This window comes from Bombina bombina, chromosome 3 (genome assembly GCF_027579735.1).
Source record: "Bombina bombina isolate aBomBom1 chromosome 3, aBomBom1.pri, whole genome shotgun sequence".
Lineage (NCBI taxonomy): Eukaryota > Metazoa > Chordata > Amphibia > Anura > Bombinatoridae > Bombina > Bombina bombina.
Genome location: NC_069501.1, coordinates 659,140,627 through 659,164,391, shown reverse-complemented (window position 1 = coordinate 659,164,391; position 23,765 = coordinate 659,140,627). Strand labels below are relative to the sequence as shown.

The window sequence follows — 23,765 nt, the reverse complement described above, 5'->3', positions numbered from 1 at the left end:
GACCCTAGAGTTCCCTTCCTCATGTAGGGGAGGGTTTGGGGGCTTAGTGCCCTCTTCCCCCCGTCTTGAGCTTTTGGCCTATTTTAAGGCTCGGGACTTTGTGAACTTGGTCCTCAGCAGCTAGTAGTTTGGCTGCTGCCTTGCAGCGCATGATTTGCAGTAGGTAACAAGCTGCAGCTATTGCACATTGACTGTGTACTGTCTAGCTGTTTTAGCAGACCTTTTGGGTCTTCCTTCATTGTCCCCGTGTGGGACCTGGGTTCCGCTCTGGGAGATGGTTGCCCCTGTTAGGGACTCTGGGCATGGTCTCCTTGGGCTTTGCTTGGGTTCTTCCCGGAGCTGGGGATGCTTTGTGCTTTTTTTCTCCCTGTGATCCTTTGTTTGTATGGAGGTGATGTGAAGACTAGCCTTGTTCTAGGAGTTTTGGCCTTGTGGTATTTCCTTGCCTTGTTGTCCTGAGGTTGTTTGTGAGTCTAGGGGCCTAGAGTCGTCGTATGGCTTTCCCCACCTTGGCTCCTTTGCAGCGTTGGACTCCGTCAAGGGGTTGTCCCTTCCTCAGGTCGGGACTTGCAAGTTCTTCACGTTATCTGGGTTGATCTGGATATGCACTGATATCCCCTGTGTTCTGGTTTTTCATATTGGACGGGGCGTTACGTTCTCGGGTATTGTTCGTTTAAACAATTGGGGGCCCGGACCTGTTTTCTCCCTGTAGCTTCCAGTTGCTGAGGCTTCTCTCAGCGTTTCCCTTGTGGATCCCGTTGTGAGTTGTTACCGGACTTTTAGTTTAAGAGCTGATTTGGGGTTCCCCAGTTCCTGGGAACTTGGGCTACGTCCTTACTCGTACTACTTGACCTGGTCATGGTTGGCCAGGTTTTTTGAGTGACTGTTGCTCATTGTGCTGTTCTGCGCCTAAAGGACGGATTCCCTGGGTCTTGCTGTAGTAACCGTTGGATCCACTGCTCTGCAGACGAATGGGTTTGCAGTGTCTCTGCTGTGGCTATTGCGCATGGGATATGTGTTAGCAAGCTAGTCTTAGGGGGATCCCTTCCAAGCTGCATCTGTGTTGGAGATTGATTTCTCCTTTAGCTTGGGGCTTCGTGGCCTGTGGACAGGTGCTGCCTTTTGGCCCCATCTCTTTTCTTGGATGAGGGCTTATGCTCCTCCTGGAGATGTGGCCCCTTCTTAGGGCTTCTCTTGGTTTCAGGAGGTTGGAATTGTGGGTTAACCTTCAGAGAGAGGTGTTTTCTCTGGGTTGTTATGTTCCATCTGGAGTCTTGCTGGCTCTGTGTTGAGACTATGTTGGGCCTTCTTGTTAGATCCTTGGGTCTACGGCCTTGTCGTTTGTTCTTGGAGTTGGGTTGTACCCGTGTTCGGTTGATGGCAGTGGCCATTCTTCAGCTTGTTTTTGAGCTGGTTTTGGGGTCTGTTACCCGGTTTTAGTCCTGCCGATGCTTGGGTTGGCCCGGCTGGGAGTGGGTTCTAAGAGGCGTTGTCTTTTTCAGAACCTAGGTGTGCATAGCGTTAGCTCTCTAGGGTTACGAGCAGAAGGTCCAGCTTTACACTACCTTCGGGTTCTGGGTGTAATCCCTCTTCTTGGGGGGCCTCGTTTGAGGTTCTGTGTATCCCTTTTTGGAGACCTGTGTGTAGGTCTGTCGGCTGGATTGCCTAGAGTGTGCCCTTTGTCTGGGGGTTTCTTTTTTGCAGTCTGTCTTCTTGCTGGCCGCTTCTGCTTCTCAGCAGTGTTCTTTTGTGTTATCCTGATGCTTTCTGCATGTTCTTGACTCAGGGTTTCATCTGGGTGGTTACACTTCTTTTGTGTTTAATACTTTGTATTTGAAGTTCGGACAATGGGAGGACTCCGTCTTCAGATGTCTTTCAGTGCTTGCATGAGGTATGGGAGTACAGTTTCTCTGTTCCTGTGCCGGTCTTATACCTCTGGTTTTTGCTGGGTATAGGCGTAGCCTCACCTTATCTGTCAGGACCTATTTGGGTCTTGCGAGCTGGGCTCGCTCTTGGCGGTTTTTCCTTTTTGGATGTGGTGTACTCCCGATTTTCCTTCAGTTCTCCCTTGCCTTGTCCCTTGGGAGTTCATGCTGCTGTTCCCTTAATTAGTGCGGGGTGAGTGGTGGTGGACTGACTGTTGGGCATCGGTGTCTCCCGGAAGACTGTTGGCTCAGTTGAGTCCTATTTGTGGTCTCTAGCTAGGCTGCTGGACTATCTGCGGGGCAGTGTCCTTGGGGCTTTTCATTTTAAGTTCTCTCGGCTTTGGACAAAGCTGGATTTTTTTTGTTGGCAGTGGTTTCAGGCTTGGTGTCCTCAGAATGGGCCGCCTATTGTACCCTCCCATCTTGTCATTCAATGTCCTCTATAGCTTTGGTATTGTTTCCCCAAAAGTTATGAATGCAGCTGTGGACTCTTACCATTTAAGAAGAATAACTTAAATTATGCTTACCTGATAATTTTCTTTTCTTCAGATGGAAAGAGTCCACAGCTCACCATCCATAATTTTTATGTGGGGCATCCTTTTTTATTCTTCTGGCACCTTTCACCCTGATATTTCTTCTACTGTTCCTTGTTCCTCGGCTGAATGACTTGGGGATGAGGGGAGTGGGAGGAGTATTTAAGCTTTTGGCTGGGGTGTCTTTGCCTCCTCCTGGTGGCCAGGTTCTTTTTTCCCAAAAGTAATGAATGCAGCTGTGGACTCTTTCCATCAGAAGAAAAGAAAATTATCAGGTAAGCATAATTTAAGTTCTAGTGGAAATATAGAGTATGTTTAAGATTGTGGGCCTTGGTCCACTTGCTTTCCCATTTTGAGAGTGCTCAGAGGTTATGTTTGGGATATCCCCACAACCTCAGCCAAGAACTTAGGCGAAACGCCTCACATTGTATGCGTGAGGGTATTTTAAATTTTGTGCATAACCGAGGGTGTAACATCCAGGTCGCGTGATCATAAAAATCTGTGATTAATTAAATCTGGAGGTTGGTAGGCAGTAAAGAGCACTAGTTAGTGTAAGAGCTGGGGAGGGGTGTGGGGCAATTTCCGGGTTATGTCTTATTTGGTCCCAAAACTGGATGGCATCATGTAATATAGGATGTGTTGTCCCTAGATATTTTCTGTGATGTGAGGGAATCCAGAGGAGGTCAGTAAGTTTTAGACCCTGTGGTAATAACGAGGTCTCATGATCAAACCACCGGGGGGTTCTTCTAACATGTTCCAACTGAGTAGGTGTGAGATCCGGGCGGCGTTGTAGTATAAGATAATGTTGGGGAGGGCTAAACCCCCATGTGTAAGTGGCCTCTGTAGGGTATGTCTGGAAGTTCTAGGTCTTTTGTCTTTCCATAAGTAGGTAGTGATGAGGCTTTGTAGTTTAAGTATGAGCCTTGGAATGTTATATGGTATGCACCTAAATAAGTAGGTTATTTTGGGTAGGAAGGACATCTTAATTGCTGTGATTCTCTTTGTTCAGGATATCTCTTTAAATTCCCATGTGCATAGTAAGTTTCAAAATTCTGAGAGTCTTTCTGTATAATTTTTGGAAATGGTAGTGTAGGGGTCTGCACTTAGAGGGACATGAAACCCGATTTTTTTTTTCTTTTATGATTTAGAAAGAGCAGGCAATTTTAAACAACTTTCTAATTTACTTCTATGATCTAATTTGCTTTATTCTTTTGATATACTGTGCTGAAAAGCATATCTAGATATGCTCAGTAGCTGCTGATTAGTTGCTGTACATAGATGCCTCATATGATTGGCTCACCCCTGTGCATTGATATTTCTTCAACAAAGGATATCTAAATAATGAAGCAAACTAGATAATAGAAGTAAATTGGAATGTTGTTTAAAATTGTATTCTCTACTTGAATCATGAAAGAAAATTTTTGGGTTTAGTGTCCCTTTAAGAAGGTTCCCAGGATTTTGATGGCATGAGACTAACATTGGAATGTATGCGATCGTTGTAAGCATACCAAATCTTGGGCTGGAATATTAATAGGTAGGGCTTCTGTTTTGTTTATATTAAGTTTATAATAACTTATCAGGCCAAAGTTTTTAAGAAGTTTGAAAACTGCGGGTATAGAGGTATCCAGGGACGTTAGAAATAGCGTGATATCATCGGCATAGAGAGAGATTTTATGATGTGGATTTGTTAAGGTTACACCCAAAATATGAGGATCTAATAGCTTGAGCAAGAGGTTCAATAGCTAATGCGAATAGAAGGGGTGAGAGGGGGCATCCCTGTGTAGTACCATTAGCTATATTGAATGAGCCTGATTGAAAGCCTACTCCCTTAACTTTGGCGGACGGGGAGGTAAGGCTTGTACGGCATAGATAAAGGCTTTTGGGAGATGTAAGGCTCTTATTGTCTCCCAGAGGTATTCCCATCTCACCCTGTCAAAAGCCTTTTCAGCGTCAAGGGACAGGGCGAGAAACGGAACCCCCCTATTGGAAGCTATCGAAAGTATGTCCAGGATACGCCCGGTAGCATCCTGCCCTTCTCTCTGTTGGATAAAGCCTACCTGGTCTGGGTGGACCAAAGAGGCAATGACGTTAGATAATCTGTTGGCTATAATTTTAGCATATAGTTTTGTGTCAAGATTAGGTAGGGAAATGGGGCGATAGCTACCAAAGAGCTCTGGGGGCTTTCCTGCCTTCAAAATCGTGGTTATTGTTGCCTCTAGAAATTCTCCACTAAAAGTGCCTTTGTGCATGACTTCTTGAAACTTTCTACATAATAAGGGGGCTATTAGAGGTTGAAGAGGTTTATAAAGTCGAGCGGTGTAGCCATCTGGGCCTGGGGATTTGCCTAGTTTCATATCCTTAATAACCCTCTGGACTTCTTCTAGCTCTGTTGGGTCTACAAGGATAGAGAGATCTTCTTGTGATAATTTAGGTAACCGAAACCTGTCAAGAAATTATCTGATTTCTGAAGGATGGGGTGGAGGATGGTCAAGAATGGCCTCTATATTGTAGAGAGAGTGGTAGATGGATTTAAGTGTCACCTATGTCTCTGGGGGAGTATACTATGTTGGTGTTATTTTTTTTTCTGATAGCCAGAATTTTGGTTTGGGCTGTGTGGTGTCTAAGTTTCGCTGCTAATAAAGTAAAGGCTTTATTGACTTGATGGTAAAAATGCAGTTTGAACTTTTCTAGTGTGGTGTGGACTCTTTGAAGTTCTAAATTTTTAATTTGTTTGGAAATCACTATTTCGTCATTCAAAGTACTAGAGTAAGATGTGTTAAGTTTATTTTTCAGGGTCCGTAGTTGAATGGAAAGTGTAGAAAGTGGTGCTCCCTGCTTTTGACGTATATCTGTATCTGTTTTACGAATGTGCCCTCTAAAATATGCTTTGACTGTAGCCCAGAGGGTGTCTGCTGATGTCTGGAGGCTATCAATGATATTGAGGAACTCGGAGATCTTCTCTTGTAGTTCAAGTTTAAGAATAGGATCTGTGACTAACTGATCTTTAAGGCGCCATGAGGGAAGGGAGGTATTCGTTATATGTGGGCCAAGTGATAAGGTCAGGGTATCATGATTCGACCAAGAGATAGGTGAGATTCTTATGTATTTGACATGGTCCAGTAATCGAGAGCTTGTAAAGAAATAATCTATATAGTTATCTGATTTATGGGGAGAAGAGTAAAAGGTATACTCCTTGTCTTGTGGGTGAAATGATCTCCAACAGTCAAATAAGTCATATTGGCTGATGAGTGTCTGAAAAGCTTTGGAGAGGGAAGGAGTTGATCTGTCTGAAGTGGAGATCTTGTGGCCTGACCTATCTAGTGTATGGTCCAATATAAGATTAAGGTCCCCACCCAAAATTAATCCCCCCTGCTTTCCCTAGGAATCGGATTTGTTTAGAGTTAGGCACATAAGCATTTACTATGGTTATCGTTTATTTTGCATACCATTATGATGAAGCAGGCTTGAGGATCACACTCCACATAGATGGGGTCATATTTAATATTACTGAGCAATATGGCCACCCCTCTAGATTTGGATTGGAAGGAGGCCTCAAGAACTATTGGATATTTTCTACATGCCTGTGTGGTAGCTGGAGTTGAGATCCAATGGGTCTCCTGGATGAAAGCTATATCCGTTTCAGTATTCTGTAGTTAGGTCAGTAAAAGGCTGCGTTTCGTGGGAGAGTTGAGACCTTGGGTGTTTAGTGTGAGCAGACGTAGACCTTCTATTCTGTAAGGAGTAGAAGAAGAAGAAAAAAAGAAAAAGGGAGGAGGATGTAGGAGTAGGAAGGGAAGGGGCAAAGAGGTATTCAAGCTCCTTTCTTAGTGAGTTTTCAAAAATTAGGTGATGAGTATACTAAACTGTGTTAAGAGCAGTGGTGATGAGTTAAATATTACTATAATGCTAATTATGTAAAATATTTAAGGATAGTCAGTGGTCAAAAGCCGCATTAGTATAGGTAAAGGGTTGAAAGAGAGGAGAAGCGATAATATGGCCTCGATAGAGACTAGGTATACTAGTATAATATGGAGTGACTGAAGCAAGCAGAACAAATGATTAGAAAACACTGGTTAGTTTTTGTATATAGGGAAGAAGAGAATGGGGGGGGGGGCCGAAGAAGGGTCACCCCCCCAGCTAAGGAAGTCAAGTAGGTGAGACCTTCGAGCAGAAGAGGTGAGGTAATTCAGCAGTTTGAAGACATCATATATCTGCCTGGGGTGAGATAAACAAGGATTGCATTGCATTGAGCAGCTAAACAAGTAAAGAATAAGTAACATATGAACCAGGTAGGTACTATTACAGACCTATCGGTAAAACTATATAACACTAAAAGTTTATATTATGAAACAGTGTATTATAAAAAACAATACTCATATGAGCTAATAGGTAGCTAAAGGGTAAGATATGTGCCCGTATATATGTTACCTAAGTTAAGTTATACTAAAATGCTAAACTCTATGAACAGTGGTAACAAGGTAAAGGTGAAGTATGATTTAAGTTAGTGATACAACAAAATCAGTAGGGAGTAGTGTGGTACACCTGTATCCGATCAGCAGGTTTAGAGTTATAGATACATAGGAGCTATTAGGTAGTCAGAAGGTAAGGTATGTACCCGTATGTAAGCTCAAATTGTACCAAAGTGGTGTCTTCTGTTGAGGGAAAGGGTAGTATTGGAATTTGAGGTAGGGTATATATGAGCTATCAGGAAGTCAAAGGGTAAGATGAGTACCTGTACGTGAGCTCATATAGAATCTGAGCGGTGATCAGGTTTTCGTAGAAAGGACAGATGTATTGGAACTCAAGATGGGTCCTTTGGGTGTGTCAGATCTTTCCTTTTGGCTTGTTGGGTAGGTCTTCTGGGAAGTGCCTGCCACTCAGGAGCAGATGCATCAAGTGCCTTAGGGTTTTCTGATGTCTTGAGGTTGGGATCCGAAGATTGAGGCAGGCCAAGTGATTGGAGCAGTTTCATGCCTTGGTCCAGTGAGGAAATCACGTAAGAATGGTCCCCATATTGGAAGAAGATCTTTACAGGGAATCCCCATCTGTATTTCACATTATGGAGACGTAAAGCTTGTGTGAATTGTTGGAATGATCTTCTTTTAGCAAGTGTATGTGGGTAAAGGTCAGAAAATATTTGGATGCTGTGATATGGTTCTTTTAAATTCTTGTTAGTGAAGGATGATCTGAGTATTTTCTCTTTAAATGTGAAATAGTGCAGCCTGATAATAACATCTCTTGGTGTGTCTGAGACTGAATTTCAGGGGACGTAAGGCCCTATGAGCTCTGTTGATCAGAAGCTCTTGGTCTTGAAGGGTACCAAGCAATTCTTTAAATAAGCCAGTGAGATATTCAGGTAGATCTGTGTTGTTAATATCCTCCGGTATGCCCAGAATCCTTAGATTATTACGACGTGATCTATCTTCTTGATCAGCAAGTTTAGTTTCGAGGTCAGATATTTGTTTTGCCAGGTTCTGAGAGTAGGATAAAAGATTGATGTGTATGGCAAATAGAGGCGCTGGGTCTTAGGGGTCTTCAAAGGATTCCTTTCTGTGTTTCACAACTCTCCCAAAAGAGTTGTCTGTATCTGTGTTCAAAGAATATCACATTGGCGTAGTGTTTCTATGCACCTTGGTACATAAGTGCAGTATACTCCCAGAATAATATCATACGAACGGCTCCACAGGTGGTTCCACAAAACGGTCAGGAAAGAAAAAGCTGAATCTTTAGATAAAACAAAAAACTCTGTTTGATAAGGGGACAAACTTGTGTCTTAGTGTCCAGGACCAGCCTTGAGTGTAAATATGTAGAGCGAACAAGCAATCACTTCACGTGGTGGATTAATAGGTGCTGGCAAATTTTTTGTAAATGCGCTACCATAAGAACCCAATCCTACAAAAGCAGGCTTTCCAAGAACAGATAATACCCCAGGTACTCTGCTGTCAGGCTCATGTGCAGAATAAACTTAGGTGGTATGGGATCGGTGTCATAGGTGATATAGTATTGTTGAGTGTGTCAGGGAGGGGGGATGAGGGAGAGGGGTCCGAGTGGATGGGGGGGGGGATCAAAGGGTAGGGAAAGGTTCTTGGAGGGAAAGGTGGGTAAATGAGGGAGGGGGTTGGGCAGCTTCATACCTGGCCTTAAGGATGAGTGTGCTTGGGGTAAAAGTGCGCAATGCCTCCTAATAGGTATATTTCTTTCCTTAAGCATTTTTGGCCGTGTACACAGGCTTTAACACTAGTCTATAATAAATGCTTATTTTTTATAGGTCAAAAGACATCTCTAACTCAAGAAACTGAACTGCTAGAGTCACTGTTGCAAGAAGTGGAGCATCAGGTAAATGTTTCTACAATTCTAAATACAATTATTTTTGCAGTTGTAATGTTTACTACTTTATTATTTATATACAGTTTTTAAATTCAGTATTTTATAATTGTGAAAGAGCCTTGTTTGCTGCTGTGCCTTTTACTTTTAATACTTGAATAGAGAACATGGTAATCCTTTAAAACTTGTTTATTAGGTACTTGGACATCATAGGAGCTTCTTAGGTTGGTTACTTTCAAAGTTATTGGTCATTTTTATTTCTGGCTCTTTGAGTCTACAGTATGTATTTATATCCATTTGTGTATTCCTCTAACATGGATCTGGAATTCTGAATCTCCCTTTAAATTGTGACCTATTATGTGAGTGCCTACAACTTTTGGTTCCTCCTCTTGCCACGCTTGTATTACCCTGGTTCATCATCATTTTTAGGTACTTTTTATATGTATGAAGAATTATTTTTTCTCTTCAGAATAAGTGTCTTCTACCCAATAATAACATTCCTTTAAACTGAAATATTATGCCCTTCTGTTTAATTGGGATGATTTTATGAAGACAATGTAGAACATAAGGATTATAGGGAGGAAATTTCCGTAATGTAAGAATTTAGTATTTATTTTTTATAATTTCACTACCGCTTGCAGGAAGCTGTGTATTTAACTTTCTCACAAGTCGGCTTTGGAGCGGCAATATACTGCTGGTCTGGAATAGATCTGCACAAGGAGCTAATTGTGAGAAGGGAGGGGCAATATAATCATATACTTAAGGTTGATAGGGTTAAACCCAAAAGACTAGTATTTGTGACTGAATGCTCTAATTAGAGTGCCAATGCACAGAAGTTTCTACGAAAACATTGGCACCTTATTAGTTGCTATTGAAGAATTTGCCAATGCCTGCCTATAAGAGAAGTGGTAATCTCAAAGACAGTTTAATTAGGGCAGACATGACATCGGATCTAACAAATTATCCAGACAAACCTTTATTGCCAAAAAAAAACCTGGGCTGTTTCCCATGTTTGGGATGTGTGAACTGTGGGTCAGTTATTAAGGGTACTCATTTCACGCATCCTTTAACCGGGTCGTAAGTTTCAACATAACGGGTACTACACTTGTAACTCTTATGTTGTTTATCTAATAAAATGCTCTTGTGGCGTGGCTACGTGGGAGAGACCACCAGGCAGGTCAGAGACCGCATGAATGAGCATATGAGTAATATCTGCTGTGGATCACTAACTGCCCCAGTAGCTGCACACTTTCTGAAAGAGGTTCATCAGGTTAACCAACTCCGTTTCCAGGTGATTGAAAGTGTCAAAACCCCTAGACAAAGAGGGTGTAGGGAAAAATTGCTAAAACAACGAGAGGTCTTTTGGATACATAAATTGGATACTATAGAACCCAATGGGCTTAATAGAGAAATTAATTGGTCTGTTTTCCATTAGACAGTTTGCATTTATTTTGGATAAAATGTTTGACATGTAGACGATGGTGCTACATTGTATCTGTTCTCACATGTTTTTATTGCAACATAGGTAGTATTATGTATATTTATATAGTGTAGTTTTCTTTGTTTTTATAAATGTAATTTTTTGTATATACTATATTGCCCTCTAATGGAGTAGAATTTATAAAATATGGTAAATGAAGTATTAATGTGAATAACTAAGGGTTAAAAATTGAAAACAATTAAAGGGCCACTAAACCCAAAATCTTTTCTCCAACATTGGTGTGTCCGGTCCACGGCGTCATCCATTACTTGTGGGATATTCTCCTCCCCTACAGGGAAAGGCAAGGAGAGCACACAGCAAGAGCTGTCCATATAGCTCCCCCTCTGGCTCCGCCCCCAGTCATTCTCCTTGCCGCTCTGAACAAGTAGCATCTCCACAGGGATGGTGAGGAGTTTGTGGTGTTAGTTGTAGTTTTTTATTTCTTCTATCAAGAGTTTATTTTAAAATAGTGCTGGTATGTACTATTTACTCTGAAACAGAAAGAGATGAAGAATTCTGTTTAAAAGAGGAGTATGATTTTAGCAGCAGTAACTAAAATCGATTGCTGTTCCCACATAGGACTGTTGAGATGAGAGAACTTCAGTTGGGGGGAACAGTTTGCAGACTTTTCTGCTCAAGGTATGACTAGCCATTTTCTAACAAGACTGTGTAATGCTGGAAGGCTGTCATTTTTCCCTCATGGGGATCGGTAAGCCATTTTCTTAGACTTAGAAAGAATAAAGGGCTTATTATGGGCTATCAACTGGTGGACACTCTTAAGGGCTAAATTGATTGTTTATTTAAGTTTTTATTTAAAGTTTGAAGTGGATTTCACACTTTTATTATTTGGGGAACGTTTTTTATCGCCAGGCACTAGTTAAGACACCTTCCCAGTCAGGTAGGGCCTTTTACTGTATTAGGCAGAGCCTCATTTTCGCGCCATTATTGCGCAGTTTCTTTTAAGTACAGTGCATGCAGATGCATGTGAGAGGGTCTGGTGTCCACTGAAGACGTTCCTAGAGGCTTGAAATACCCCCCTGGGATAGTTGAAGTCACAACAAAGGCTGTGGCTGGGACTGTAGTGGGGTTAAAATTGCAAACGGCTCCGGTTTCCTCATTTTAAGGGTTAACAGCTTGAAAATTGGGGTGCAATACTTTGAATGCATTAAGACACTGTGGTGAACATTTGGTAAAGATTGGATAATTCCTTCATAGTTTTTCACATATTCAGTAATAAAGTGTGCCCTGTTTAACATTTAAAGAGACGGTAACGGTTTTGTTATAAAACGGTTTTTGTACTTTATTAACCAGTTTAAGCCTGTTTAACATGTCTGTACCTTCAGATAGATCATGTTCTATATGTATGGTAGCCAATGTGGTTCCCCCTTCAAATATGTGATAATTATGCCATAGAGTCCAAACACAGTAAGGACAGTATTGTCAAAAATAGTAAGGTTGCCCAGGATGATTCCTCAGATGAAGGAAGTAGGGATAGTTCTACATCTTCTCCTTCTGTGTCTATACCAGTTATGCCCGCGCAGGCGACCCCTAGTACTTCTAGCGCGCCATTGCTTGTTACAATGCAACAATTGACGGCAGTAATGGATAACTCCATAGCTAATATTTTATCCAAAATGCCAGCATTTCAGAGAAAGCGCGATTGCTCTGTTTTAAACACTGTAGAGCAGGAGGGCGCTGATGATAATTTTTTCTGTCATACCTTCACACCAGTCTGAAGTGGCAGTGAGGGAGGGTTTGTCAGATGGAGAAATTTCTGATACAGGAAGAATTTCTCAGCAGGCAGAACCTGATGTTGTGACATTTAAATTTAAATCAGAGCATCTCCGCGCATTACTTAAGGAGGTGCTATCTACTCTGGATGATTGTGACAATCTGGTCATCCCAGAAAACTTGTGCAAGATGGACAAGTTCCTAGAGGTCCCGGTGCACCCTGATGCCTTTCCGATACCTAAACGGGTGGCGGACATAGTGAATAAGGAGTGGGAGAAGCCAGGCATACCTTTTGTCCCTCCTCCTATTTTTAAGAAATTGTTCCCTGTGGTCGACCCCAGGAAGGACATATGGCAAACAGTCCCTAAGGTCAAGGGGGCGGTTTCTACACTAGCCAAACGCACGACCATTCCCATTGAGGACAATTGAGTTTTCAAAGATCCTATGGATAAAAAATTGGAGGGTTTGCTTAAAAAGATTTCTTTCATGTAATTAGCAAGAGTCCATGAGCTAGTGACGTATGGGATATACATTCCTACCAGGAGGGGCAAAGTTTCCCAAACCTTAAAATGCCTATAAATACACCCCTCACCACACCCACAATTCAGTTTTACAAACTTTGCCTCCGATGGAGGTGGTGAAGTAAGTTTGTGCTAGATTCTACGTTGATATGCGCTCCGCAGCAAGTTGGAGCCCGGTTTTCCTCTCAGCGTGCAGTGAATGTCAGAGGGATGTGAGGAGAGTATTGCCTATTTGAATGCAGTGATCTCCTTCTAAGGGGTCTATTTCATAGGTTCTCTGTTATCGGTCGTAGAGATTCATCTCTTACCTCCCTTTTCAGATCGACGATATACTCTTATATATACCATTACCTCTGCTGATTCTCGTTTCAGTACTGGTTTGGCTATCTGCTATATGTAGATGAGTGTCCTGGGGTAAGTAAGTCTTATTTTCTGTGACACTCCTAGCTATGGTTGGGCACTTTGTTTATAAAGTTCTAAATATATGTATTCAAACATTTATTTGCCTTGACTCAGAATGTTCAACTTTCCTTATTTTTCAGACAGTCAGTTTCATATTTGGGATAATGCATTTTAATTTAACATTTTTTACCTTAAAATTTGACTTTTTCCCTGTGGGCTGTTAGGCTCGCGGGGGCTGAAAATGCTTCATTTTATTGCGTCATTCTTGGCGCGGACTTTTTTGGCGCAAAAATTCTATTTCCGTTTCCGGCGTCATACGTGTCGCCAGAAGTTGCGTCATTCTTTGACGTTATTTTGCGCCAAAAATGTCGGCGTTCCGGATGTGGCGTCATTTTTGGCGCCAAAAAGCATTTAGGCGCCAAATAATGTGGGCGTCTTATTTGGCGCGAAAAAATATGGGCGTCACTTTTGTCTCCACATTATTTAAGTCTCATTTTTTATTGCTTCTGGTTGCTAGAAGCTTGTTCTTTGGCATTTTTTCCCATTCCTGAAACTGTCATTTAAGGAATTTGATCAATTTTGCTTTATATGTTGTTTTTTTCTTTTACATATTGCAAGATGTTCCACGTTGCAACTGAGTCAGAAGTTACTTCAGGAAAGTCACTGCACAGTGCTGGAGCTACCAAGCTAAGTGTATCTGCTATAAACTTTTGGTATCTGTTTCTCCAGCTGTTATTTGTATTGCATGTCATGTCAAACTTATTAATGCAGATAAAATTTCCTTTAGTACTGTTACATTACCTGTTGCTGTTCCGTCAACATCTAATTTTCAGAGTGTTCCTGATAACATAAGAGATTTTATTTTTTAAATCCATTAAGAAGGCTATGTCTGTTATTTTCTCCTTCTAGTATACATAAAAGTCTTTTAAAACTTCTCTTTTTTCAGATGAATTTTTAAATGAACATCATCATTCTGATACTGATAATGGTTCTTCTGGTTCAGAGGTTTCTGTCTCAGAGGTTGATGCTGATAAATCTTTGTATTTGTTCAAGATGGAATTTATTCGTTCTTTACTTAAAGAAGTGTTATTTGCATTAGAAATAGAGGATTCTGGTCCTCTTGATTCTATATGTAAACGTTTAAATAAGGTTTTTAAATCTCCTGTAGTTATTCCAGAAGTGTTTTATCTCCCTGATGCTATTTCTGAAGTAATTTCCAGGGAATGGAATAATTTGGGTAATTTATTTACTCCTTCTAGACGTTTAAGCAAATTATATCCTGTGCCATCTGACAGATTAGAGTTTTTTGAGACAAAAATCCCTAAGGTTATGGGGCTATCTCTACTCCTGCTAATGTACTACTATTCCTACGGCAGATAGTACTTCATTTAAGGATCCTTTAGATAGGAAAATTGAATCCTTTCTAAGAAAAGCTTAATTATGTTCAGGTAATCTTCTTAGACCTGCTATATTTTTAGCGGATGTTGCTGCAGCTTCAACTTTTTGATTAGAAGCTTTAGAGCAACAAGTATCAGATCATAATTTTATAGCATTATTATTATTCTATAACATGCTAATAATTTTATTGGTGATACCATCTTTTGATATCATTAGAGTTGATGTCAGGTATATGTCTCTAGCTATTTTAGCTAGAGAAGCTTTATGGATTAAACTTGGAATGCTGACATGTCTTCTAAGTCATCTTTGCTTTCCCTTTCTTTCCAGGGTAAATAATCATTTTAGTTCCTTTCCTTACAAGGAACAAAAGCCTGATCCTTCATCCTCAGGAGCGGTATCAGTTTGGAAACTATTTCCAGTTTGGAATATATCCAGGCCTTATAGAAACCTATAGCCAGCTCCTAAGTACCTATGAAGGTGCGGCCCTTATTCCAGCTCAGCTGGTATGGGGCAGATTACGTTTTCTTCAAAGAAATTTGGATCAATTCCGTTCTTAATCTCTGGTTTCAGAAACATTGTTTCAGAAAGGTACAGAATTGGCTTCAAGTTAAGGCCTCCTGCTAAGAGATTCTTTTCTTTCCCGTGTCCCAGTTAACACAGCAAAGGCTCAGCATTTCTGTAATGTGTTTCAGATCTAGAGTTGGCTGGAGTATTTATGCCAGTTCCAGTTCTGGAACAGGGGCTGGGGTTTTATTTTATCTCTTCATTTGTACCAAAGAAGGTCAATTCCTTCAGACCAGTTCCGGATCTGTCATTATTGAATCGTTATGTTAGGATACCAACATTCAAGATGGTTACTGTAGGACTATCCTGCCTTTTGTTTAGCAAGGGCATTATATGTCTACAATAGATTTACAGGATGTGTATCTGCATATTCCGATTCATCCAGATCACTTTTAGTGTCTGAGATTCTCTTTTTAGACAAGCATTACCAGTTTTGTGGCTCTACCGTTTGGCCTAGCCTCAGTTCCAAGAATTTTTTTCAAAGGTTCTCGGTGCCCCTTTTTTCTGTAATCAGAGAATAGGGTTTTGGTATTTCCTTATTTGGACGATATCTTGGTACTTGCTCAGTCTTCTCATTTTCGAAGAATCTCATACGAATCGACTTGTGTTGTTTCTTCAATTTCATGGTTGGAGGATCAATTTACCATTCAGTTCATTGATTCCTCAGACAAGGGTAACCTTTTTAGGTTTCTAGATAAATTCAGTGTCTATGACTCTGTCCTTGTCAGACAAGAGAAGTTTAACATTGATATCAGCTTGTCAAAACCTTCAGTCACAATCATTCCCTTTGGTAGCCTTATGCCTGGAAATGTTGGGTCTTAGGACTGCCGCATCAGATGCGATCTCCTTTGCTCGTTTTCACATGCGACCTCTTCAGCTCTGTATGCTGACCCAATGGTGCAGGGATTACTCAAAGATATCTCAATTAATATCTTTAAACCGATTTTACAACACTCTCTAACATGGTGGACAGATCACCATCGTTTAGTTCAGGGGGCTTCTTTGTTCTTCCGACCTGGACTATAATCTCAACAGATGCAAGTCTTACAGGTTGGGGAGCTGTGTGGGGGTATCTGACGGCACAAGGGGTTTGGGAATCTCAGGAGGTGAGATTTCCGATCAATATTTTGGAACTCCGTGCAATTTTCAGAGCTCTTCAGTCTTGGCCTCTTCTCAAGAGAGAGTTGTTCATTTGTTTTCAGATAGACAATGTCACAACTGTGGCATACATCAATCATCAAGGAGGGACTCACAGTCCTCTGGCTATGAAAGAAGTATCTCGAATTTTGGTTTGGGCGGAATCCAGCTCCTGTCTAATCTCTGCGGTTCATATCCCAGGTATGGACAATTGGAAAGCGGATTATCTCAGTCGCCAAACGTTGCATCCGGGCGAATGGTCTCTTCACCCAGAGGTATTTCTTCAGATTGTTCAAATGTGGGAACTTCCAGAAATAGATCTGATGGCTTCTCATCTAAACAAGAAACTTCCCAGGTATCTGTCCAGATCCCGGGATCCTCAGGCGGAGGCAGTGGATGCATTATCACTTCCTTGGAAGTACCATCCTGCCTATATCTTTCCGCCTCTAGTTCTTCTTCCAAGAGTAATCTCCAAGATTCTGAAGGAATGCTCGTTTGTTCTGCTGGTAGCTCCGGCATGGCCTCACAGGTTTTGGTATGCGGATCTTGTCCGGATGGCCTCTTGCCAACCGTGGACTCTTCCGTTAAGACCAGACCTTTTGTCTCAAGGTCCTTTTTTCCATCAGGATCTGAAATCCTTAAATTTAAAGGTATGGAGATTGAACGCTTGATTCTTGGTCAAAGAGGTTTCTCTGACTCTGTGATTAATACTATGTTACAGGCTCGTAAATCTGTATCCAGAGAGATATATTATAGAGTCTGGAAGACTTATATTTCTTGGTGTCTTTCTCATCATTTTTCTTGGCATTCTTTTAGAATACCGAGAATATTACAGTTTCTTCAGGATGGTTTAGATAAGGGTTTGTCCGCAAGTTCCTTGAAAGGTCAAATCTCTGCTCTTTCTGTTCTTTTTCACAGACAGATTGCTATTCTTCCTGATATTCATTGTTTTGTACAAGCTTTGGTTCGTATAAAGCCTGTCATTAAGTCAATTTCTCCTCCTTGGAGTTTGAATTTGGTTCTGGGGGCTCTTCAAGCTCCTCCATTTGAACCTATGCATTCATTGGATATTAAATTACTTTCTTGGAAAGTTTTGTTCCTTTTGGCCATCTCTTCTGCCAGAAGAGTTTCTGAATTATCTGCTCTTTCTTGTGAGTCTCCTTTTCTGATTTTTCATCAGGATAAGGCGGTGTTGCGAACTTCTTTTGAATTTTTACCTAAGTTGTGAATTCCAACAACATTAGTAGAGACATTGTGGTTCCTTCATTATGTCTTAATCCTAAGAATTCTAAGGAGAAATCGTTGCATTCTTTGGATGTTATTAGAGCTTTGAAATATTATGTAAGCTACTAAGTCTTTCCGAAAGACTTCAAGTTTATTTGTTATCTTTTCCGGTTTTGGAAAGGCCAGAAAACTTCTGCCATTTCTTTGGCATCTTGGTTGAAATCTTTCATCTTGCCTATGTTGAGTCGGGTAAGACTCCGCCTCATAGGATTACAGCTCATTCTACTAGGTCAGTTTCTACTTCCTGGGCGTTTAGGAATGAAGCTTCGGTTGATCAGATTTGCAAAGCGGCAACTTGGTCCTCTTTGCATACTTTTACCAAATTCTACCATTTTGTTGTATTTTCTTCTTCTGAAGCAGTTTTTGGTAGAAAAGTACTTCAGGCAGCGTTTTCAGTTTGAATCTTCTGCTTATGTTTTTTCATTAAACTTTATTTTGGGTGTGGATTATTTTCAGCAGGAATTGGCTGTCTTTATTTTATCCCTCCCTCTCTAGTGACTCTTGTGTGGAAAGATCCACATCTTGGGTAGTCATTATCCCATACGTCACTAGCTCATGGACTCTTGCTAATTACATGAAAGAAAACATAATTTATGTAAGAACTTACCTGATAAATTCATTTCTTTCATATTAGCAAGAGTCCATGAGGCCCGCCCTTTTTTTGTGGTGGTTATGATTTTTTTGTATAAAGCACAATTATTCCAATTCCTTATTTTATATGCTTTCGCACTTTTTTCTTATCACCCCACTTCTTGGCTATTCGTTAAACTGAATTGTGGGTGTGGTGAGGGGTGTATTTATAGGCATTTTAAGGTTTGGGAAACTTTGCCCCTCCTGGTAGGAATGTATATCCCATACGTCACTAGCTCATGGACTCTTGCTAATATGAAAGAAATGAATTTATCAGGTAAGTTCTTACATAAATTATGTTTTTTGTACAGCAAGGTTACCTCCTTCAACCTATTTCGTGCATTATTCCTGTCACTACAGCGGCGTGGTTCTGGTTCGAGGAACTGGAAAAGTCGCTCAGTAGGGAGACTCCGTATGAGGAAGTCATGGACAGAATTCACGCACTTAAGTTAGCTAATTCCTTTATTTTAGACGCCGCTTTGCAGTTAGCGAGATTAGCGGCGAAAAATTCAGGGTTTGCAATTGTGGCGCGCAGAGCGCTCTGACTAAAGTCTTGGTCGGCGGATGTATCTTCCAAGACAAGATTGCTTAATATCCCTTTCAAAGGTAAGACCCTTTTCTTTCATGTAATTAGCAAGAGTCCATGAGCTAGTGACGTATGGGATATACATTCCTACCAGGAGGGGCAAAGTTTCCCAAACCTCAAAATGCCTATAAATACACCCCTCACCACACCCACAATTCAGTTTTACAAACTTTGCCTCCTATGGAGGTGGTGAAGTAAGTTTGTGCTAGATTCTACGTTGATATGCGCTCCGCAGCAAGTTGGAGCCCGGTTTTCCTCTCAGCGTTCAGTGAATGTCAGAGGGATGTGAGGAGAGTATTGCCTATTTGAATGCAGTGATCTCCTTCTACGGGGTCTATTTTATAGGTTCTCTGTTATCGGTCGTAGAGATTCATCTCTTACCTCCCTTTTCAGATCGACGATATACTCTTATAAATATACCATTACCTCTACTGATTCTCGTTTCAGTACTGGTTTGGCTTTCTACAAACATGTAGATGAGTGTCCTGGGGTAAGTAAATCTTATTTTCTGTGACACTCTAAGCTATGGTTGGGCACTTTGTTTATAAAGTTCTAAATATATGTATTCAAACATTTATTTGCCTTGACTCAGAATGTTCAACATTCCTTATTTTCAGACAGTCAGTTTCATATTTGGGATAATGCATTTGAATTAATCATTTTTTCTTACCTTCAAAAATTTGACTCTTTTTTCCCTGTGGGCTGTTAGGCTCGCGGGGGCTGAAAATGCTTCATTTTATTGCGTCATTCTTGGCGCGGACTTTTTTGGCGCAAAAAATATTTTCCGTTTCCCGGAAGTTGCGTCATTTTTTGACGTTATTTTGCGCCAAAAATATCGGCGTTCCGGAAGTGGCGTCATTTTTGGCGCCAAAAGCATTTAGGCGCCAAATAATGTGGGCGTCTTATTTGGCGCTAAAAAAATATGGGCGTCTCTTTTGTCTCCACATTATTTAAGTCTCATTTTTCATTGCTTCTGGTTGCTAGAAGCTTGTTCTTTGGCATTTTTTCCCATTCCTGAAACTGTCATTTAATGAATTTGATTAATTTTGCTTTATATGTTGTTTTTTCTCTTACATATTGCAAGATGTCTCACGTTGCATCTGAGTCAGAAAATACTTCAGGAAAATCGCTGTCTAGTGCTGGACCTACCAAAGCTAAGTGTATCTGCTGTAAACTTTTGGTAGCTATTCCTCCGGCTGTTGTTTGTATTAATTGTCATTACAAACTTGTTAATGCAGATAATATTTCCTTTAGTAAAGTACCATTGCCTGTTGCAGTTCCTTCAACATCTAAGGTGCAGAATGTTCCTGATAACATAAGAGATTTTGTTTCTGAATCCATCAAGAAGGCTATGTCTGTTATTTCTCCTTCTAGTAAACATAAAAAATCTTTTAAAACTTCTCTCCCTACAGATGAATTTTTAAATGATGCTGATAAATCTTCATATTTATTTAAAATGGAATTTATTCGTTCTTTACTTAAAGAAGTACTAATTGCTTTAGAAATAGAGGATTCTGGTCCTCTTGATACTAATTCTAAACGTTTAGATAAGGTATTTAAATCTCCTGTGGTTATTCCAGACGTTTTTCCTGTTCCTAATGCTATTTCTGAAGTAATTTCCAAAGAATGGGATAAATTGGGTAATTCATTTATTCTCATAATATTATTATTCTTCTTCAGCATGCTAATAATTTTATCTGTGATGCCATTTTTGATATTATTAGAGTTGATGTCAGGTTTATGTCTCTAGCTATTTTAGCTAGAAGAGCTTTATGGCTTAAGACTTGGAATGCTGATATGGCTTCTAAATCAACTCTACTTTCCATTTCTTTCCAGGGTAACAAATTATTTGGTTCTCAGTTGGATTCTATTATCTCAACTGTTACTGGTGGGAAAGGAACTTTTTTACCACAGGATAAAAAATCTAAGGGTAAAAACAGGGCTAATAATCGTTTAAGTTCCTTTCGTTTCAACAAAGAACAAAAGCCTGATCCTTCATCCTCAGGAGCAGTTTCAGTTTGGAAACCATCTCCAGTCTGGAATAAATCCAAGCCTGCTAGAAAGGCAAAGCCTGCTTCTAAGTCCACATGAAGGTGCGGCCCTCATTCCAGCTCAGCTGGTAGGGGGCAGGTTACGTTTTTTCAAAGAAATTTGGTCCAATTCTGTTCACAATCTTTGGATTCAGAATATTGTTTCAGAAGGGTACAGAATTGGTTTCAAGATGAGACCTCCTGCAAAGAGATTTTTTCTTTCCCGTGTCCCAGTAAATCCAGTGAAAGCTCAAGCATTTCTGAATTGTGTTTCAGATCTAGAGTTGGCTGGAGTAATTATGCCAGTTCCAGTTCCGGAACAGGGGATGGGGTTTTATTCAAATCTCTTCATTGTACCAAAGAAGGAGAATTCCTTCAGACCAGTTCTGGATCTAAAAATATTGAATCGTTATGTAAGGATACCTACGTTCAAAATGGTAACTGTAAGGACTATCTTGCCTTTTGTTCAGCAAGGAATGTAAAAATGAAGCTCTCCAAAATGCCAAAGTTTCAATGCTTTATTTTAGAAAGTGCAGAGTCAAACAGCCACTTTCTAAAATAAAGCATTGAAACTTTGGCATTTTGGAGAGCTTCATTTTTACATTTCTTTACTATTGTTGGGGAGTTTTGTAGTGACTCCTTGAAGCTCTGACCTGTGAGTATTGCTGCTGGATGTATTGCACCATTTTGTCACTTTTGTTCAGCAAGGGCATTATATGTCCACGATAGATTTACAGGATGCATATCTGCATGTTCCGATTCATCCAGATCATTATCAGTTCCTGAGATTCTCTTTTCTGAACAAGCATTACCAGTTTGTGGCTCTGCCGTTTGGCCTAGCTACAGCTCCAAGAATTTTTACAAAGGTTCTCGGTGCCCTTATGTCTGTAATCAGAGAACAGGGTATTGTGGTATTTCCTTATTTGGACGATATCTTGGTACTTGCTCAGTCTTTACATTTAGCAGAATCTCATACGAATCGACTTGTGTTGTTTCTTCAAGATCATGGTTGGAGGATCAATTTACCAAAAAGTTCATTGATTCCTCAGACAAGGGTGACCTTTCTGGGTTTCCAGATAGATTCAGTGTCCATGACTCTGTCTTTAACAGACAAGAGACGTCTAAAATTGATTTCAGCTTGTCGAAACCTTCAGTCACAATCATTCCCTTCGGTAGCCTTATGCATGGAAATTCTAGGTCTTATGACTGCTGCATCGGACGCGATCCCCTTTGCTCGTTTTCACATGCGACCTCTACAGCTCTGTATGCTGAATCAATGGTGCAAGGATTACACAAAGATATCTCAAATAATATCTTTAAAACCGATTGTACGACACTCTCTAACGTGGTGGACAGATCACCATCGTTTAATTCAGGGGGCTTCTTTTGTGCTTCCGACCTGGACTGTAATTTCAACAGATGCAAGTCTCACGGGTTGGGGAGCTGTGTGGGGATCTCTGACGGCACAAGGAGTTTGGGAATCTCAGGAGGTGAGATTACCGATCAATATTTTGGAACTCCGTGCAATTTTCAGAGCTCTTCAGTCTTGGCCTCTTCTGAAGAGAGAATCGTTCATTTGTTTTCAGACAGACAATGTCACAACTGTGGCATACATCAATCATCAAGGAGGGACTCACAGTCCTCTGGCTATGAAAGAAGTATCTCGAATTCTGGTTTGGGCGGAATCCAGCTCCTGTCTAATCTCTGCGGTTCATATCCCAGGTATAGACAATTGGGAAGCGGATTATCTCAGTCGCCAAACGTTGCATCCGGGCGAATGGTCTCTTCACCCAGAGGTATTTCTTCAGATTGTTCAAATGTGGGAACTTCCAGAAATAGATCTGATGGCGTCTCATCTAAACAAGAAACTTCCCAGGTATCTGTCCAGATCCCGGGATCCTCAGGCGGAGGCAGTGGATGCATTATCACTTCCTTGGAAGTATCATCCTGCTTATATCTTTCCGCCTCTAGTTCTTCTTCCAAGAGTTATCTCCAAGATTCTGAAGGAATGCTCGTTTGTTCTGCTGGTAGCTCCGGCATGGCCTCACAGGTTTTGGTATGCGGATCTGGTCCGGATGGCCTCTTGCCAACCGTGGACTCTTCCGTTAAGACCAGACCTTCTGTCGCAAGGTCCTTTTTTCCATCAGGATCTGAAATCCTTAAATTTAAAGGTATGGAGATTGAACGCTTGATTCTTGGTCAAAGAGGTTTCTCTGACTCTGTAATTAATACTATGTTACAGGCGCGTAAATCTGTACCTAGAGAGATATATTATAGAGTCTGGAAGACTTATATTTCTTGGTGTCTTTCTCATCATTTTTCTTGGCATTCTTTTAGAATACCGAGAATTTTACAGTTTCTTCAGGATGGTTTAGATAAGGGTTTGTCCGCAAGTTCCTTGAAAGGTCAAATCTCTGCTCTTTCTGTTCTTTTTCACAGAAAGATTGCTATTCTTCCTGATATTCATTGTTTTGTACAAGCTTTGGTTCGTATAAAACCTGTCATTAAGTCAATTTCTCCTCCTTGGAGTTTGAATTTGGTTCTGGGGGCTCTTCAAGCTCCTCCGTTTGAACCTATGCATTCATTGGACATTAAATTACTTTCTTGAAAAGTTTTGTTCCTTTTGGCAATCTCTTCTGCCAGAAGAGTTTCTGAATTATCTGCTCTTTCTTGTGAGTCTCCTTTTCTGATTTTTCATCAGGATAAGGCGGTGTTGCGAACTTCGTTTGATTTTTTTACCTAAAGTTGTGAATTCCAACAACATTAGTAGAGAAATTGTGGTTCCTTCATTATGTCCTAATCCTAAGAATTCTAAGGAGAAATCGTTGCATTCTTTGGATGTTGTTAGAGCTTTGAAATATTATGTTGAAGCTACTAAGTCTTTCCGTAAGACTTCTAGTCTATTTGTTATCTTTTCCGGTTCTAGAAAAGGCCAGAAAGCTTCTGCCATTTCTTTGGCATCTTGGTTGAAATCTTTAATTCATCTTGCCTATGTTGAGTCGGGTAAAACTCCGCCTCAAAGGATTACAGCTCATTCTACTAGGTCAGTTTCTACTTCCTGGGCGTTTAGGAATGAAGCTTCGATTGATCAGATTTGCAAAGCAGCAACTTGGTCCTCTTAGCATACTTTTACTAAATTCTACCATTTTGATGTATTTTCTTCTTCTGAAGCAGTTTTTGGTAGAAAAGTACTTCAGGCAGCGGTTTCAGTTTGAATCTT

The 23,765-nt window shown here is 40.7% G+C and overlaps 1 protein-coding gene across 1 annotated transcript in view; it reads left to right on the top strand.

Moving 5' to 3' along the window:
- The window catches only part of TRIM37 (tripartite motif containing 37), a 1,136,753-nt gene that overhangs the window by 210,085 nt on the left and 902,903 nt on the right, over nucleotides 1–23,765 (top strand). Inside the window, exon 8 of the mRNA XM_053707386.1 lies at nucleotides 8,727–8,794. Coding sequence (XP_053563361.1) covers nucleotides 8,727–8,794 — 68 coding nt within the window. The remainder of the gene's footprint in view (nucleotides 1–8,726; nucleotides 8,795–23,765) is intronic.